Source organism: Onychomys torridus, chromosome 2 (genome assembly GCF_903995425.1).
Source record: "Onychomys torridus chromosome 2, mOncTor1.1, whole genome shotgun sequence".
NCBI classification, from domain to species: domain Eukaryota; kingdom Metazoa; phylum Chordata; class Mammalia; order Rodentia; family Cricetidae; genus Onychomys; species Onychomys torridus.
In genome coordinates this window covers 27,835,686-27,851,969 of record NC_050444.1, presented here as the reverse complement: position 1 = coordinate 27,851,969, position 16,284 = coordinate 27,835,686, and the positions used below count along the sequence as shown (strand labels likewise).

General features: G+C 43.1%; 1 protein-coding gene across 2 annotated transcripts in view; it reads left to right on the top strand.

Moving 5' to 3' along the window:
* Positions 1 to 13,248, top strand: part of Stmn2 (stathmin 2) — a 54,204-nt gene extending 40,956 nt beyond the window's left edge. For both annotated transcript variants that reach the window (XM_036179757.1, XM_036179758.1), the window contains exons 4-5: positions 3,157 to 3,348; positions 11,888 to 13,248. In XM_036179757.1, the coding sequence (XP_036035650.1) occupies positions 3,157 to 3,348; positions 11,888 to 11,947 (252 nt within the window). In that variant the 3' untranslated portion in view covers positions 11,948 to 13,248. The remainder of the gene's footprint in view (positions 1 to 3,156; positions 3,349 to 11,887) is intronic.
* The last annotated feature ends 3,036 nt before the right edge of the window (positions 13,249 to 16,284 follow it).

The following is a 16,284-nucleotide window of genomic DNA, read 5'->3' as shown; positions in this document are numbered from 1 at the left end:
AAGTAATATATCTTACAAATGATGAAAGGGGACAAGAAGACAGAGGAGCAGGAGCATGTGTGCTTCAGAAGTAAAGGGAAGCCGGTGGCATCTATAGTGTAGTCTTAAATCTCTTCTGTGTGTGTAAAGTGAGTTTTATAGACCAGTTAACTCAGATTTATCATCCAATTCATTTGTGCAGTAATTAAACTCTTAGACTCGGTAGTATAAGAGATGCTAATTAACCTCTTTGCAAAGTGTTCAAGTGTTCCTAAATGGACAATAACTCTTCTCTCTGTTTCATTACTGTGCGTCATGTACCCCTCGAATCATTATCCCAGTGATCCTGAGTTCTATGTGACGGTGTGTACAAAAGGTGCTCACCAGCAATCTGCCTCAGTTTCCCAAAGAGTGAGCTAGACAGGGTTCTCCCGTCTCCCCAGATGGCACATTTGAATGACTCAGCTCTGTAGTTGCCTTAGCTTACTGCTGCCTTGTGTCAGCTGCCCACCATCTCACCCAGTTCTCCATTTTAATTCTCAGAGAGCTTCTGTGTCAGAAACACTCTCTCAGCCATGATCCTCCAAGGGCATTACTTATCTTCAAACACTCATATGCAACATCATTTGCCAGTGTCCATATCTCCACCTCTCTCTAAACCCAAACAGCCCACCCGACTCCCTGCTAGCCTACCCAAGCACAGCACAGAGTAGGAACATCTGTTTGAACATGCAGCGAGGACTTCCCTCCCACACACAGGTAGGAACATGCTTCCACTTCTTAGACCCTGTGTTGCCATTATTCAGCTTCTCCCTCATTTTAGTCACGTCTTTATATAATTTTCTGAAGTTGCTGCTTATTTGCTCACTCACACAAATACTGGAATCAAAGCCCATCTTCTTCCTTGGTGGTCCACCTGCAAGACTGAGCCACATTCGGGGTAGAGTTGATTTCTCCAAGGAATAAAGCCAGGGCTGTCACAGGCAGAAAGAGCCGTTAGCACGCTGCAATAACGGAGTCCTAACTCTGACTTTCAGCACGGGTAGAATTATGCAGAGATCCTGTGGGGGACCAGCCCCCACACTTATTTACCCCAGGAACTCTTGAGGAATGAGGGATAAGAGACTTAGAAATAGAGAGGAGAGCCGGGCGGTGGTGGCGCACACCTTTAATGCCAGCACTTGGGAGGCAGAGGCAGGTGGATCTTTGTGAGTTCGAGGCCAGCCTGGTCTCCAAAGCGAGATCCAGGAAAGGTGCAAAGCTACACAGAGAAACCCTGTCTCGAAAAACCAAAAAGAAAGAAAGAAAGAAAGAAAGAAAGAAAGAAAGAAAGAAAGAAAGAAAGAAAGAAAGAAAGAAAGAAAGAGAGAGAAACACGGGATAGATTGGGTGGGCCTGGATCCTTATCCACCCCCACCCCCCTGAACTTTATTCCAAAGGTCTATTTATAACAATGCCAAGGGGTGGAGCAAAAGACCTCCCCCTTGCTAGTTACAGTCAAGTGTAGACCCTTACAAACACATGATACTCAGGCCCACGGTCCAATCAACCTCTTATGCAGTCCTGCTGGGTACAGCCACTAGGAAACCTAGCAGGCTCCAACAAGCTCCAGAACCCCTAAGCTATGATCAGTGAAGGATTTGTCTAAACATCAAGTGCCAGGGCTGGGAAGATTGCTCTGTGGTAAAAATGCTTATTTCACAAGCCAAAGGACTTGAGTTCAGCTACCCAGCATCTATGTAAGAATATAGGTACTTGTCTAGAGCCCCAGTACTCTGGGGTCAGAGACAGGTGGCTAGATCCTGGGGCTCACTGGCCAGCTAGTCTACAAAATGGCAGGCTTCAGGTTCAGCAAGAGACCACATCTCAAAAATAAGTAAAATGAATAAAACAGAGAAATAGTTGAGGATTACCTCCCAATACCAAACTCTGACCTCCACATAAGCCTGCATAGGGGAGGGCACTTGCACACATGATTGCACACACACACACACACACACACACACGCACACACACACACGTTTTAATACTGTAAGGTATGGAGGCTCATTCCTTTAATCCTGGCACTCAGAGGCTGAAGTGGGAAGATGGCCAACATGTCTTGCAAAGGGTAGGCTGTGGCCTACCAGCAATGGAATCACTAGGGTTGTTAATCAAAGCATAGATTCCTCGGCCTTACTAAAGAACTTTGGACGTAGATCTCAGCAGGTAGATACTGGGCTCTCTGTCATCATCAAGCCTCCAGTGACTACATTTGCAGAGAGCCAGACATCCTGCTGATGCTAAGGAGAGAGAGCATGTGTAAGACACCGCTACCTCCAGTAGCTCTGCTCTCACTCCTGAAGGACCACAGGGTCCCAGCAACTCCTCTGGGTGTCCAGGTGAAGAGCCAGAACCAGGGCTCTCTTCTGGTTTTGTCCAAAAGGACACTAAACACTAAATTTGTATAAATGTTTTCAAGTCTCTACAGAGTATTTTATGTGTACGCATGTTTTGTCCGCATGTATGTCTATGTACCATGCGCTTGCTTAGTGTCCAAGGAGCCAACAGAGAGCATTGGACTCCCTAGAACTGGAGTTGAGGACAGCTGTTTGCTGCTATGTGGGGTCTAGATATTGAACGCTGGTCTTTTTCAAGTGCGCAAGGTGCCCCTTGCCACTGAGTCATATCTCCAGTGCCCAAGAGAATTTATTAACAGTGGGTAGGAAAGGGGAAGGAATGGCGTGTGGTAAAAAGAGAAAGTGAATTTGATTGACAAAAGTTGAAAGGCTCCTATAGGTCCCACCCTATGTTTGGTCAGAAAACAGTGGAGTCAAGAAAGGGGCAGAAGAGAAAGAAAATTTAGGCCCAGGCCTTTCCCATTTTCTTCAGGTTCCCATGGAGTGTTGTGGTCCAGTGGCACCTTGTAGCACTTCCTGTTGCAGAAATGCTTGGCAGCTTCTTATTAAAAAAAAAAAAAAGGAAAGGAAAGAAAGTCCTCAATGAAAGTTAATGCTATTTGTAAGACACTCTGTCCAAAACCTTGACAGCTGAAAATTCAGGGAGCCACATTCCCCACCAACACATTCTATAGAAAGTGCTGAAGTCTGCAGACAAGAACAGGCTGGACAGGGATGCTCATGGCTGCAGCGCCAGGCAACACTCAGCTAACTATAAATGGACGTGTTTCCTCCCCAGTCTCAGGAGGCTCAGGTGCTGAAACAATTGGCAGAGAAGAGGGAGCATGAGCGAGAAGTCCTCCAGAAGGCTTTGGAAGAGAACAACAACTTCAGCAAGATGGCGGAGGAGAAGCTGATCCTGAAAATGGAACAAATTAAGGAAAACCGTGAGGCTAATCTAGCTGCTATCATTGAACGTCTGCAGGAAAAGGTAAGGGCACTAGAATGCTGAGCAGGGGTTGGGGATGAAGGGGTGGGGTGGGGACACACCTGTGCAGCACAGCTTGGGGGGGGATATGTCTGTGCAGCACAGCTGGGGGGGGGACATGCCTGTGTAGCACAGCTGGAGCATACCTGTGCAGCACAGCTGGTGGGGACATGCCTGTGCAGCACAGCTGGGGAGGGAACATGCCTGTGCAGCACAGCTGGAGCATGCCATGTGCTGCGAACAAGGCAGGACCGTCAGTCTCAGGCTGCTTTCATCATGTAGTTTGACTGTGGCCTGACCCTGGAGTGGAGAAAGGGAATTCTACATCATCACTGGAGCCCTTGTCGAAATGTTCCATCAGACAGTGGACTCAGGAAGGCTGGTCTCAAATGTGTATGACTTCTTATATACAAACCAATGTCTTGGAAAAATACCAAGTTGTATATATTTAATATTTAGCTTATTATTTTAATGCTATAATGCTTAATGTAAATATAAAATTAACAAATAATATTTCATTAAAATAATATATATTTAATACAAAATAAATATTTGTCATAAGCCCATTCTCTCCATGTAAGAAAATCTATAAAGAAATCTGGAGAAGTGGGAACAGCAGAGTGAATATTTCATCATGTTCTGGTGTCCTCAGGGCTTTCTCCATATCCCCCTGCACATGCCAAACATACAAACACATACACACACATACACACACACACACACACACACACACACACACACACACACACACACACCCATCTCCCAAAAGTTTGCCTTTGAGAAAATACACAATGTAGCTATGAATAGTTTTGCTTTGTCCATTTCCAGAAACTTGATTAAGCTTGAAAAATAGCAACCCTGAGAAAGATGCATCTGTAATTCCCACCCTCTGACCCGCTCTCACAACTACGTGATGTCAGGCCCTGCAAATGCAGACAGATACTGTCATTGTCCTCTGAGCACTGAGAGTTTACACTCAAACCTAATCCTCCTGCCTCAGACTCGGAGCTCAAATTGCAGACATGTGCTACTGTACCCAGCTAAAATCTTTTAAAAATATTATTTCCCAGAGGTCGTTTTAATCAGATGTGCTCTTCATGGATTTTTGAGAATGTTGCCCGGGAAAGGGTGTAGGCTCCAGCACAGAGGTATGACACTGGGGCTCTGGAAGATGTGCGAACAAGTCCTAGGGATTTGGGCAAAAGCCAAGAGAGTCAACTTTAGATCAGCTTTTTTAAATTTATAAGCAATGTATCCATGCCCCGTCTCTCCAAATGCCTCAAGTCAGACTTCGGCTCACCATGGGTCCCATGTGGTGGCACCTAAGCATATGCTTATGAGATTCAGGACAGCACAGTGCCCTGATCTTAACCTAATCTTAACCCAGTCACATTATCCTTAGTTTATTTAGCCTTCTCTTCAGAGGATCTCCCTCCTTACCCTACCAACAGTTGTACCACAGACAGCAGAGGGCCATTCGTTCAGTCTGGAACAACATATCAGCCTTCTCTTCACATCCTAGGCCCTAAAAAAATTCCAGTGCAGTTACCAGGGATGCAGTATGCTGGTCTCACTCTCTACCCTTCAGTATTCGTATCAAAGTCTACATCACTCGCAGCCTAGGAGAACTATTGGTTTTGAATTAATGTGCATGAAAACCTTCAGCTTATCCCTCTTGATTTTATTTGTAAACTAGTTCATAAAATTTACAGACTTCAACTAGCATTTCTACAAGTGTTGCTTTTAACAAGCAAATAATTTTTTCTGTGTGGTTTTGTTGTTGTTTGTTTTTGTTTGGGGTTTTTTTGGTTTTTGTATTTTAGGGTTTTAGTTTTTGGTTTTTTTGAGACAGGGTTTCTCTGTGTAACCACTCTGGCTGTCCTGGAACTCGCTCTGTAGACCAGGCTAGCCTCAAACTCACAGAGATCCACCTGTCTCTGCCTCTCGAGTGCTGAGATAAAAGGTGTGTACCACCATCACCACCTAGCTCTCTGTATTTTAATCTTTACCCATTCCCCACCCCTTTTTCTCATAATTAGACCTTGCCTCCTTACATACATACATGCATGCATGCATTTCTAACTGAAATTTCCCTGAAAATATTCAGCCTATGAAGGGTTTTTAATTCATGGGATCAAGCTACAGCACCCCAGGAGATACCTAGCCATCTTTTTTATTTTTCTATCATCATGATGAAACACCATAACCAAGACAACTTACAAAAGAAAGCCAATTTTTGACTCATGTTCCAAATGGCTAGAGTCCATGACTCCATGACCATCATGTTGAGGAGCATGGCAGTGGGCAGCAGATATGGCACTGAAGCAGGGTCTTGAGGGCCTACATCTGGATCCATGAGCACGAGGCAGAGAGCATGGCATAGGGGAATGACATGGGCTCTTGAAAACTCACAGTCCACCCCTAGTGACACACCTCCTCCAACAAGGCCACACCCCCTAATCCTTCCCAAACAGTTCCACCAACTAGGGACAAAGTATTCAAACTCATGAGCCTATGGGGCCATTTTCATTCAAACCACACCACTTTCTGAAAACTCTGTACCATTCCAGCAAATACCCAGGTTTGAGAATTACTTTACAACCTATTCCGATTTAAATTACAGCTGAAAGGATTCTACTGTGGCCCACATCATATGGGGCAGCAAAGGTCATTGCTAGGACCAGGTTTTCTTTGTCATTCCAAAGCTAAATGGATACTTTTCAAATCATATAGACTCTTTGGCCACTGACAGCCAACATCTTTTATCTCCTCAGTGAAATGAAGACCTCCTAGGAAGAACCAAATTTTCTTCTATGTGCTATATTTTAAATGAATTAGAGATTTGGTGTAAAAAGAGTCATCTTCTGTTGTGTCCATGTCTATGAGCATCAAAACTACTTCTTTCCTAACATAGGGCAAAGCAAATTTTCTATGATCTATATATAGCCTTTTGGTTAAATGGAGTCAAAAGTAACAGTTGTGTAATGCTGAGAGTGCATGGAGCTGCCCTTGTGACAGAAGCCCTTCTGAAACTTGACATCTGGAAAGGCGATTACTTCAGGAATTAGATATTAATGAGTTAATCACTCAGTGAACATTTACAGGGTCTCTACTGTGTGCTCAGAAGCCTGGAAGGGGAAGAGAGAGAAAAAGATGCTCACCAGCCAGGCATAGTAGACCTCACTTATAATCCCAGCACTCAGGAGGCTGAGCAGGAGGAGCACGTTTTTGAAGTCAGATTGGGCTACATAATAAGTGAGACCTTTTCTGTAAAAATAATAAATTAATAATTAATTAATTAATAAGAGAGAATTGCCCATTATCTATTGTCAGTAGAAATCAATCTACACCAGCATTCCCATATTAAGGAAAACACCCTCTCTTGCCCAGCAAAAATAATTAAAGAGATGCTTTCTTCCTAGTCTTGTGGGTCCCTCCCTGCTCTACCACACTCCCGAGCCACCTGCAGAAACTTCTGCCCATCCCACCTGCCAGCCTGCCTTGTTACAACAAAACAAAACTCAGAGGAGTTCCCAGAAGGGCTCACACAACCAGATTTACCCTCACCAACTACAAGTGTGGAACTTAACAAGGAAGAGATGCGATCTCTGCACAGTTAGCAATTGTACATCTAATTATCCAACCAGCGAACTTTGATGCATTTGTAGCCATGATTTTAGTGACAACAGTAGTACATAACATGCTATAGCTTAAAGTAATTTTTTTCTTAAAAGAATAAGATTTGTGATTATTTTTCCTATGAGGAGACTTTGATTAAATATAAGTATAGATCTCAATCCTTATCATCACATGTATTGTTCCCTTACATTCTTCTCATCTGATTTATATTTATTTTCTTGTTCTGATTCACAAGTGCCATTGGTGTGACCAGTTAACTACTGAACATGTCTGATGAAAAGCTGATGAAGGGGAGAGGGATTGTAACCAGCCATTATTGGTTACTCAATATAGACAAAGGAACTTGCGCACTTATGACCACATTTAATCCAAACAGCAATGCTACCAAGAAATATTGTCATTTCATTCCACATCTAAAGAACCTGTTCCTTAGGAGTCTACCACATTTGGCCAAGATCACAAAGCAAGAGTGCAGGAATGAGTGCAAGCCTTTCCCAGACCAAACTGTGTTCTCAGCTGAAGTTGTTACTCATTATTAGTCACTGACAACTGCATCATAAACAGTCTCAACACAAACATTAGAAGTGATCTCCATGACTACCCATGATCCCATGACCACCAGCATCTTGATATATGACAACAGGACTTTTATAAGCTCTCCCAGCTTAATTCTGATCTATCTTTTATGCCACAGACTCATAACCATTAATCAAAAGAAAGGAACCTGATTATTATACTGACATCATCTTGCATTTAAATAAGCTTAGATAATGGAATTTCATAGAATTATTATCTGAGATCATCTAGTTCAAGTTCTTATTATATTTGATACTTACAGACATTAAAGAAGCATTAAGAAATAAAGGAAGGGAAGGAAATTGACTTCACATTTCTTCCAATAAGAAATCTCTAAGTCGTATTTTTCAGAGGACCAGAAGTTTTCTTAAAGCCACCTTTCATACATGTCTTCATTTAAAAGTAATGTTTACAGTGCCAAAATACTACTACACTTGCCTTGAAGCGGAGTTGGGAGAGGGAGAGTTGCAGAGAAAATAATTTGTAAATTTAGATGTGCTTGGGCCTAGCCTGTCAAGGACCTCTAAGTACACCTAGCAAAGTAATATGAAATTCATAACAAAGTAGATATTACTAAAGAAGAAAGTCCTTAGTGAACTCCATAGACAGCATCCTGAGTGAACTCCATAGACAACATCCTTAGTGAACTCCATAGAAGCATCCTGAGTGAACTCCATAGATAGCATTCTTAGTGAAGTCCATAGACAGCATCCTTAGTGAAGTCCATAGACAACATTCTTAGTGAACTGTGTAGAGAGACAGAGCCTTACAGCTGCCTTAGAAGCTCCCAGCTGGAGTTATCTTATTGTTGATCAGGACCACAGGCTGATGACATCACTGCCTGTGCAGGCCTACACTGGCTTCTCCAACATTCTCATTTAAAATCACATCAACACATCAGGAGTATGCATCTCATAATTTGGCACAAAGTTTCCAAATAGCAGGCCAACTAAAATTCCTGAAAATACTTTCTTAGAAACTCAGCAGAGTTATCTAAATTTCCTTTTAAAGCTATCTCAAACTCAAATTAAGTCTTTGATTTCCTCCAGCAAACCCGTTGCTTTACTAATTTGAGTAAGAAGTAAAATCCAAAGCAAACTAATAAAGCTAACTCTAGTGTTTACTCTTGTGAAGTTGCATTTCACACTGGAAGCTCTGTTGTCTTCCCGCACAAGAAAGGTCTCAGCATCTTCTGAGTTTTCATAAGAGCCCAGCTGTCACTATCTGCATGAGAGAGAGAAAAAGACAGTGCTACAGCTTTGCCTCATAATGACTGAGCAAAGTGGAATCCTCTGCATCTGTACTGATTTCCCCCACATTTCCAAACAACTTGATTTCTCTGCATGTGCCTTTTTTCCTTCCCTTTGTGACTTTTCAATGTATATGAAGGGCTCGTTTAAACCAATTAAACCACATTATTTTGAAGATCTTTCTCTAGAGTCAACTTTCTGCTAACACCAATTTTTAACTTTTGAGGAAGTGCAGGGTATGTGACACTTCCCCCCCACCCCCACAGCCTAAACTTGAAGGGGAAAAAACATGTCACGTTCATATATAATTAATGATGAATCTAACCACCTACTAGTTATATCAACTTGGAAATGTTACTCAGCCTTCCTGTGCCTTGGTTTCTTCTCTATAAAATGGGACTAACAGAATCTCTACCACAATATTTTGAAGATTAAGGAAATCAATCTAAGCCAAATCTATACGGATGCAGTTGGGATGGACAAACACATGTTCAGTGTTATAGTGTTAAAAACCCAGTAAGCACAGACACTTGACATTAATAGGCTTTAATAATAAGATGATTGTGAACAAGTCCCAGAAACTATGTGAGGAGAAAAGCAATTTTAAAATGTTCTAACTGGAAAACAAATAATATTACTAATAATTAGCATTTCAAAGTTCAATTCAGCAGCCATTTAGTACCTCTATGCAAAACTACATGCCTATGATCATCCAATGTAGAAGCACAAACTAAAAAAACATTAGATCCACATTTTCTCCATCAGTTAGTTCCCTCCTTAGAAAGTTCACTTCCCATCCCAAGGCTAGTGCTTTTAATAGTAAGGTTCCTCATGCAAAGAAATATCCACCAACCTCCTGCAATGTGCCCTGCTCTGAAATGACATCATCAAGACCTTACAGCCCAACACAGCCAAGGAAATGAATCCTCCTGTTTAGAACCATGTGATGCCAGGAGCCATTGTCATGAGCTATTGTAGTCCAGGATGCAAATACAGCTTGTAGCAATAGATAATTCAGATGTCAACCCACCAGAGGAATGTTTCTCAGATGGGGTACCCTGTTCAAGCAAGGCTTGCAGGCCGTTAACTCCAAATACTGTTGCTTCCATCTGTAATTTCTTATGCAATAACAGCTATGATATCTCCCCTTTACCATGTGTTTTCATGGGCATACATATATCCACAGATAGTCAGGAAGATGACTTTTCATTAGCTGTACAATTTTTTTGGGGGGAGGGGTTTCAAGACAGGGTTTCTCTGTATAGTTTTGGTACCTGTCCTGGATCTTGCTCTGTAGACCAGGCTGGCCTCGAACTCACAGAGATTTGCTTGGCTCTGCCTCCCAAGTCCTGGGATTAAAAGTGTGCACCACCACTGCTCAGCAGCTGTACAGATTTGATATATAGAAAGTATATTAGGAGATGCTTCACAGTCTTGTGCCACGTGGACTATAGACATTTAAAGCCTGGTTTGTTCCTTTTACTCAGACTAACAACAATGACAGTCTCACTTGAATCTAACACAAACTGCACACATTTAGCTCATACTTAGCTCAGAGCAAGTTCAAACTAGACTAAAAGCCTTTGTAAATAGACTTTAAGTTTAAAACTTTACAGTTATGCACAAGGTCAGAGTCATAAACAAGTTTCTACCAAGATTACTAACACAAAACACCCTAAGGAAAGGATGCCAATTCTTCACTTGCCAAGTTTGCTGACCATAGACCTATGTCTAAAGTCTGTCTCATTTGGGCACTATGGCCCTCCCTCTTACTCCTGAAACCTTTAAAAGTGTGTTGCCATGGTAAATGGCTCAACTCCTTATCACTTTCCCTAGGAATGTGCTTTTGACCAATGAGAGGTAACTCTTGTAACTTTTTCTATTGCTTCAAGCCTCCTGTGAAGAAGGAATTATTAGGCGAGATGAGAAGAAGCAGGAGGATGAAAACAGAGAATTAGAGCTAAGAAAGTATAGACAATTAAGCCAAGAAAATTAGGAGAACAGCAAAAGAATAAAGAGACATGAAACAAAGTATGGTGTGAACAGAGTCATTACCTCACCCTCAGATATTTAGTTTTTCCTCACTTATTATAGTGTCTCTTTTGAACCCTAAAAGAAGGTTTTAAGTCTGGTCCTTAAAAGCCTTCATTAATGAGACTGCCCCATAAAAGGGAAGATTTTATTTATGCAAGTGTTCATACGCACAGTGCAATTGTATTGGTTTTTGGTCTCATGAAAAGCCTTTATGAGGAAAGGATGGCTGTGACAGGCCTTAGGGCATATGCTTACAGTCATAACCAGTGGTGATGCAAGGCTAGGAACCCCAGACATTTGAAGTGTCTGGAAAGATGATTGGCCCAGCCTAACTCTACCAGTGTGTGCCAGAGAGTAAAGAGCAGTGCTGGAAACACTGCTCGGCTTGAGTTTGGAAGGGCCATCACAAACAAGGTTTTAGGTTTGATACCAAAGTCTTCTCTTTGGATCTCGGTTTCCCAAAGTGCCTGTGGGCAAGCACAACCTCCTTAAAATAGCCTAAAAAGGGAACTAAAGAATTCAGATGATGGGGAAACCAACAATGTTATATTTTATTGCCAGTCTCAGAATTTATACAGCAGTCAATGTATTCCAGATTTTCTTATTGATCATTTGACCTTTTGATCATAATTTAAACAAAGAACAGTGTTGTTGCTGTTGTTATTGTTATTGTTGTTATTGGTGGTGGTGGTGGTGCTGGTGGTGGTGGTATTAGAAGTCCAGGATTCGGGTACAGTTTCTCGGTAAAAACTTGCCTATCATTTACAAGGCGTTTGGTTGCAGAGTTTGATCACCAGCAAGGGAGGATGGCATATGAGGAGGGGTTGTATAGAATGATAAAGATACTTGTAATCTTCTCTACTGTGACATTTCTTGGGCCCACATTTTCCTTGTAAAGTGAAGACAATCCCTTGAGGAATTCCTCTTTAGATAGTTACCACACTGAGTTATTTCTAACCAAACATGTCCAGCAAAGGCTAGGGTGGCTCTCCTCGTTCTCTGGACCACATGGACTGACCTCTTCTGCCTCTCATGTTTTCTAGGAGAGGCATGCTGCAGAGGTGCGCAGGAACAAGGAGCTGCAGGTTGAACTGTCTGGCTGAAGCAGTGGCGGGTATGGCACGTCCCTCCCATAGTAAACCCCCTGCCTATATTATAATGGATCATGAGCTATCAGTATGGGAAATGTATGACATGGTTTAAAAAGAACTCATTATTAAAAACAAAACAAAAAACAGAATCAAAAATAAAATAAAATCAATGCGGTCTCTTTGCAGAATGTTTTGCTTGATGTTTAAAAAAGTACCTTGAATCTTATTTTGTAAATATTTACATTTTTGTTAAAAAATACAAGTATTGCATTATGCAAGTTATTTCATAATCTTACATGTCCTGTAACAGGCTTTTGATGTTGTGTCTTTCCACTCAAATGAATTTGCAAGGTCTGTTCTTTTCAAAGCTCCCCATGCGGAATTCTAGTCCCTGCCCTTTTCATTCCAGCAGAAAAAGGAGGTCAGTAGACAGTCTATGGTGCTAGAAACCCACCATTGCCTAATGACCTAGATGACTTCAGAATCTCTGAGCTTGACCAAGACCACACCTAGATGCCAGGTAGTGTGTCTCCATGTGAACCTCCACATTTGTCTGCTCATAACCTGCCTCCTGCCTAGAAACCACAAAGCCAGGCTAAGGAAAACCACCGAGCATAGCACTTCCTTCTGCTTCTTCTGCACAGTGTGCTACAAATGTGTTTGGGTTTTAGAAAGGGATGGATGGGAAGACAGACCTGAGCTCAATCAGGGTAGAGGCAAAAGGCTGAACCTTTTCCAGTGCTGAACACAAATGCAAAGCCGAAGGAAGGGTTCAAGGAGCCCTGAAATCATTCTTCATGAAGTGGGCTTACTTCTCTTGTTTCAGTTATTTTGATGGAATGAATTAATTAGCGTGTCGGGTGGCTTATTTGTGGATGCCATGGGTGATGATGTTCATTTTAAGCTTTTGCCTGTAGTACAAGCACATGATGCTGCTGGATATTTTTCCACTTGGAGACTGTGAGCTGGTTGTTGCATTAAAAACACAAACAAAATCACGAACACTGTGGACTTTTCACTCAAGCTGGTCTTTCCTCCCCAGTGTAGGGCAATCCTGCCTATCAACAAAACCAAATCACTCCATCTGTGAAGCTGACGCAGTTAGGGGGGCTAGGCAGGGCATTTGTGCCAACTAAAAGAATCAGCAGATACCCAGCATAAGTACCTATTGCAGTTTTGAAGTCGTTTTTCCCCCAACTCCCAACTCCCGAAGGTTGCTGCCTGCATATTTACTCTTCATTAGTGCTATTTTCCTGTATGTCATTGTGAGCAAGCTGTGATGAATAAAGAATTGGAGTTCTGTGAACTAATAACCGTTTGGTCTGGTCTCTTGGCCCTGGCTGTTCTGACCCTGGTGTTCAGATTGTAGTAGGGTGGCTGCTGAATTGGGCCATCTCACAAGCGAACAGGCAGTAATTAGTTTGGAGGAAGCCCACGGCCTGCTGGTTGACTTCCCTTGTGAAACAGCAGGCCACTTCTTTTCCCCTCCCTTGAACAGGCCAACACAGTGGGAAAGGCCTTCAACTGTTCCCCTTAGCAACATGCAGAGTGGAGGAGGAACTGAGGGTCCAGGCTCATCGTGCTGAGGAATCAAACCTCATTCCAGGCATTGTGAGGTTCCTGGCACCATCTCAGGTCCTCTCTTGCTGCCCATAGGACACCCCCAGCCTGGGCCGTCTGTTAAAATGTGACTTCCCTGCCACCCTGCCAAACTGTGTCCTGCCAGTAAGCACACTGGACACATGGACACGGCGGCGTCCTGCCAGAGACCCAGATGGATATTATAGGACCAGACAAACAGCATCCAGTTTGAGCAGAAATCATAAATAATGGAAACAATGCAGATTAATGAATAAGTAAATTGGGCTGTCACCCACAAGAACACTGGCTAAATTTAAGGTTGAGGCCATCTGGTGTCTTATCTTGACTGTCCTTTGTTATTTGTGGGATAATAAGACTGTATAACACTGTAATCAATGATACATGTGCCTTTTCTTTTTTTTTAAGACAGGTTCTCTGATGTAGTCTTGGCTAGACTAGAACTCTCTATGTAGATCAGGCTGGCCTCAAACTCACTATCTGCCTCTGCCTCCCAAGTACTAGGATTGAAAGCCTACACAGCGGGAACATGTCTTTTAAAAAAAGATACACATGCCTTTTTTTTAGATTTTTATTAATTTAGTGTGTGTGTGTGTGTGTGTGTGTGTGTGTGTGTGTGTGTGTGTTGTGTGTGTATGAGTGTTTTGTTTGCCTGTATGTCTGTGCACCACATGCGTGCAGTACCCAAGGAAGCCAGAAGAGGGTGTCAGATCTGGGTCTGGAGGTACAGATGATTGTGAGCTACCTTGTCCGGGCTGAGAGTCAAAGCCTGGTTCTCTGAGGGAACAGCCAGTGGTAAGTGCTTGAGCATTTATCAACCCCATCTGCGTGCTTTTAGACATTGGACTCCTGATTAGCACAGGGCAAGCTCTATTTTCATACTAATTTACACCAGTCAGTAGGAAAATGTGACCTCAGAGGTTTTACACTGATGCCTAAGACCACAAACCCAAAGCTTAATTGGGCCCTGAAACAGTAAGTGATGTTGTTAGTCCCCTTGGCATGTTGAAGGGAAACAGCTCATTCCCATGAGGCTTTCTGGGTATTAGAATAGTGAATACCCTCATACTCATGCTACAGTGTGTCCTTCCCTAAACAAGAATTAACCTAATGTTAAACATCATCATCATCATCATCATCATCATCATAACAGGCCACAGAGAAGTGAGTGCTGGGCCTCCAGTGCAATGCCTGCCTCCCATGACTCACACCTCCAGCAAATGCTTCCCAATCTCATTTCTCTGGTGAAGACAGATTGTATCTGTGAAGTTACTCTGGACCAGCCATTCTCAAAGTTGTCTTGAGGGTTTGGTAATAGCCGGTTGTTCCCTTGCCTAGCATGCATGAGGCCCTGGGTTTGATCTTCAGCCCTGGAAAGTAAAGAGCAACAAAAATGAGGTTGCTGACCCCTACCTGGAGGATTCCTTCCCCCTGAGCTCTGTACCTTGACGCCAAAAGCGTTCCTTCACTGCCGCCATCTTCCCCCGGGCATGCTACTCCATCTTGTCTTCCCCCCAGCCTCACTGTAATCTCACTGCTCCAGCTGTGTGGAGGAGTCCCAGCGGCTGCAATGGCTGCTACGTGGCGGATACCTGTTTCAGTTGTGCGATGTTCCCGGATGACCAGGGGATGAAGGGAAACTCATGAAACCTGTTCAAAAGGTAGGGGTGGGATGGAAAGACATCCAAGCGGGAAGAAATGAAACGCTGCTTACGTGGTAATGAAAGATGTGCCTGGGCAGGGCTATGGCAAGAAAACAGGAGAGGTCAAAGACAATGGCTTGCATCTCACACACACATTGTTTCAGGAGGGCCAACAACGTCTGAGGCTACTCCAGCCCCTTCACAAATGAACTAAGAGCTCTTTGCCATTTAGAGAAGTACCAGTTGATAGCCTGAATCCACTCACAGATATTTTTTAACACGCTCGTGGTCTGGTGAGTGTTATGTTTAAATTGTGTAAATGCCACTGAAATGTTCTGTGAAAATTCCCGAGATCCCCATTGATCTGGTGAGTCACTCATCTCTCCTGCCTCTTCTATACCCAAAAGTTTATGGAGCAACCACATATCAAAAAACACTGTTCTTTCCTCAAAAGCCCACTGTGTCAGAGTATCTACCAGAACTGCACAAACGCACAAGACAATCAATCAAGAAAGAAGTTTTTTTTTTTAGCTCACAATCTTGAAAGTTTCAGCCCATGACTGGATGATTCCCTTATGCTAGGGCCAGTGGAAAAGCAGCATATAATGATGGCTGCCAGAGACAGAGCAGAATTGCTCACCTAGGGAGGAGGGGAGGGAGGGAAGGAGAGAGAGAGAGAAAGAAAGAGGTGGAGAGAGAGAGAGAGAGGAGAGAGAGAGAGAGAGAGAGAGAGAGAGAGAGAGAGAAATGGAGAGAGGGAGAAAGAAAGAGGGAGCGAGCGAGAGAGAGAGAGAGAGAGAAAGAGAGAGAGAGAGAGAGAGACAGAGGGAGAGACAGAGAGAGAGATCCCACTAGGGCCCATTTGTATCAGGACCAAGATTTTAACACAAGAAACTTTGGGGAACATTTCAGATTCAAATTAAGTATCTGTCTATGGGCTCTTCACCAGCCCTCTCCACATGTTAGTGCAGAAAACAAAGTTGAAAATGTGCCAACAGGCAGGACAGCATCATCCACTCTTCTGCTGAGGGACAGGACCTGAAGAGAGAGATGTGGAGTCCTTAGCTTTCACAACCAGCACACCCACCCCTGCCCTCTTATCTGGTC